The sequence below is a fragment of the Zingiber officinale genome, chromosome 6A (assembly GCF_018446385.1).
Source record: "Zingiber officinale cultivar Zhangliang chromosome 6A, Zo_v1.1, whole genome shotgun sequence".
Taxonomy (NCBI): domain Eukaryota; kingdom Viridiplantae; phylum Streptophyta; class Magnoliopsida; order Zingiberales; family Zingiberaceae; genus Zingiber; species Zingiber officinale.
The window spans coordinates 95682524-95685391 of NC_055997.1; the positions used below are offsets into that span (position 1 = coordinate 95682524).

General features: G+C 44.8%; 1 protein-coding gene across 2 annotated transcripts; it reads left to right on the top strand.

The window, feature by feature from the left end:
* The first annotated feature begins 438 nt into the window (after nt 1-438).
* LOC121997023 (CEN-like protein 2) lies at nt 439-1612 on the top strand. 2 transcript variants are annotated; one of them, XM_042551230.1, is made up of 4 exons: nt 439-681; nt 785-846; nt 932-972; nt 1124-1612. In XM_042551230.1, the coding sequence occupies exons 1-4, from the start codon at nt 481-483 to the stop codon at nt 1345-1347; spliced, it is 528 nt and encodes a 175-aa protein (XP_042407164.1). In that variant the 5' UTR covers nt 439-480; the 3' UTR covers nt 1348-1612. The 2 variants fall into 2 exon arrangements, with proteins under 2 accessions (XP_042407164.1, XP_042407165.1); XM_042551231.1 differs by having other exon boundaries at nt 1127-1612.
* The last annotated feature ends 1256 nt before the right edge of the window (nt 1613-2868 follow it).

Sequence of the window (2868 nt, forward strand, 5' to 3'; positions counted from 1 at the left end):
CTTTTTATATTTTTAAATTTTTATTAAAGTTTTAAAATAAAAAATAAAAAAATAAATATAGAGGATCATGTATTAAAGTTTAAATAGTATTTATATTAATTTAATTTAGGGGAAAAGAAAAAAAAAAAGAAGTTGGATGCATGCCTATCAAAAAACAAAAAAAAAGAAAGGTAAAATTATAATTTTATATGTCTTCTAGGAATAATGAAATCTTAATAGACCTTCTGAAAATTTTGAAATTTCATGTGCGCCCTTTGTTAATTTACTATAACATTTTATCTTAAAAAATTCAACCATATTTAACACATGGCAAATTCTTTTGCATGATAACCAAATGAATCTCAACCCTTCATTTGCGACACCAGCTGGTAATTTTTTTTAAAAAAAAAAACCTTGAGCCCTATAAATAGAGGACCACCTTCCCCTCCAAACACACCAGCCAGCCATCCCCTGCCTTCTTGATCTTGCAAGAGCAGAGCGATGGCAAGGCCCTCCGACCCGCTCGTCCTCGGCCGGGTGATCGGAGAAGTCATCGACCCATTCATCCCCACCGTGAGGATGACCGTGAACTACAACTCCCACAATCTGGTCTGCAATGGCCAAGAGCTTTTCCCATCTGCCGTGGTGGCGAAGCCCAGGGTGGAGGTCCAAGGAGGTGAATTGAGATCCTTCTTCACGCTGGTAGTAACACTACACACATATAACTTCCTCTTCGATGGCTCCTCGGTCGATGTTCTTTCTAGATAACTACTCGCGAAGTGATCTGTATATGTACTGACTGCAGGTTATGACAGACCCTGACGCGCCAGGGCCAAGCGATCCATTCTTGAGGGAGCACGTCCACTGGTAATTAATTAGTTAATCTGATTAATTAAGAGGCGTGCATGCGATTGTCTGACGGATTCATGCATGCACGGTCCAATGTGTGCAGGATTGTCACTGATATTCCCGGCACGACCGATGCTTCTTTCGGTGGGCCTTATACTCCTCTTGCTCCTCGTGCTCCTCCAACAGAGCATGCAAAACAGATTAGAACTCCCTATTTAATTTAATTTAATTTAATTTTTTTAATGTTTTCCGTTGTTGTTGTGGTGGTGGTGGTTGTTTATTGGATTGGAGGTAGCAGGAAATGAGGTGGTGAGGTACGAGAGCCCTCGGCCGAGCATCGGGATCCACCGCTTCGTCTTCGTGCTGTTCCAGCAAAGGCGGCGGCAGTCGGTGGCGGCGACGCCGGCGCAGCGGGACCGCTTCAGCACGCGGTCGTTCGCGGAGGGGAACGACCTCGGGCTCCCGGTGGCGGTCGTCTACTTCAACGCGCAGAGGGAGACGGCGGCGCGGCGGCGGTGAAGCATGGCAGGCCATGCTTTTAAAAATCGATGCTACTTTAGAACAAAAGCAGTAATGAGCGAGGAATCGATGGATGTTCCTGCTTGTGAACTGCTTTAGTGGTGCGATGTGTCGAGCGTTGGTTGTGTTTGTGGTGTGGTCGGCAAGCACGGTCGTCGCACGGTCACTTTACGTGTCGACGAGGGAGGCAAAGGCTTGGACGCCCACTCGTTGGTTTAGTCGTGGATTTGAATAAATTGTGGGCCGACGCTGTGATTTGACTTGATTCCTGCTGCTTCACAAGTGCAACTGTGTAATCAGTTGTCAGTGGATAAAATTTCCTCAAATTATGATATCATTATTGGATATGTTATATATCCGATTGATAATTCGATGGTGGTGATGTGATGTTGATGAGGGGTTCTATTTTACTGTCATGATGGAAGTCAAATGAGATCAAAATCAAGACGATCAATGGGTAGATGGTATTGATGGGTCGGGCGAGGCATACTCCGATCGGAGATTAAGAATCGACCCACCGTCTTCGACACGGAGTAATCAAATCGACGTTCAAAGGACGCGAAGAAGTCGAGCCGAGCGGCTCCTCTGCTCGGCCTAACAGCAATCTCAACATCAGCCGAGCACGCGGATGGTGAACGTCCGATCGAGCGGCCAACCCGCTCGGTCCAACGACAAATTACAAGGATAGTGGATTTTCAGTCGAGCGGTTATCCCGCTCGGCCAACAATAGACTACACTGGCAGTGGACTTCCGGCTGGGCGGCCATCCCGCTCGGCCCTACAGTAGATAGCACATGGGCAGCGGAGTTCCGGCTGAGTGGCTATTCCGCTCAGCCAAGCAATAGACACAACAGTATCTTTCGACATCCTTTTAGGAGATAGTGTCACTGACAGATGACATGGTCAGACAGAGAATCGTACGGTGGAAGCTTTCACTGTCACTTCAGAGATATGCTCGGCCCGTTAAGATACTGTGTCATGGATACTTTACTGACACATCTTTTCAGGGAAAGTTTTGAGATGTGTACTCGTGTTGGGAAGCATGCACGCACACTTCTAAAGCTTTATATAAAGGAGGGTTCAAGTATCGGCGGAGGTATGCTTTTACACGTGATTTCTACTGTTACGCTACAGTTCTTGATTCTTGTTTCTTCTTGCTTCGTCGGAGATTGACTTGAGCATCAGAGGGCCACCGCCAAGGACCCCTTCCCTGGCTCGGTACTGACGCTGCTTATGTTGCAGGTGGGAGAGAAGTTCATATGAGGTCAGTAAAAGTGTCATATCCCTAGCATCCGTCTCTTCAATTTTCTGACATGATAAGATGAATTTATTGTTAATTTATAATTCATTTAATATTGTTACTTAAGTTCAAACCGATTAAATGATGTGAACAGAGTATTATTAGGTTTGTTTTAGGATATTGATATTACACGTGTAGACTCGTTTATCCTCCTATTTATTATTATTATTATTAGGTTGATAATGGATATAGTGAATATCAGACTATATATAGATGTAATCT

Excerpts from the sequence above, each read along its gene's own strand:
- LOC121997023 (XM_042551230.1), top strand. The coding sequence starts at position 481 with ATGGCAAGGCCCTCCGACCCGCTCGTCCTCGGCCGGGTGATCGGAGAA. Across the intron at positions 682-784 it reads TGAGATCCTTCTTCACGCTG|GTTATGACAGACCCTGACGC; the intron begins GTAGTAACACTA and ends TACTGACTGCAG. Across the intron at positions 847-931 it reads TTGAGGGAGCACGTCCACTG|GATTGTCACTGATATTCCCG; the intron begins GTAATTAATTAG and ends CAATGTGTGCAG.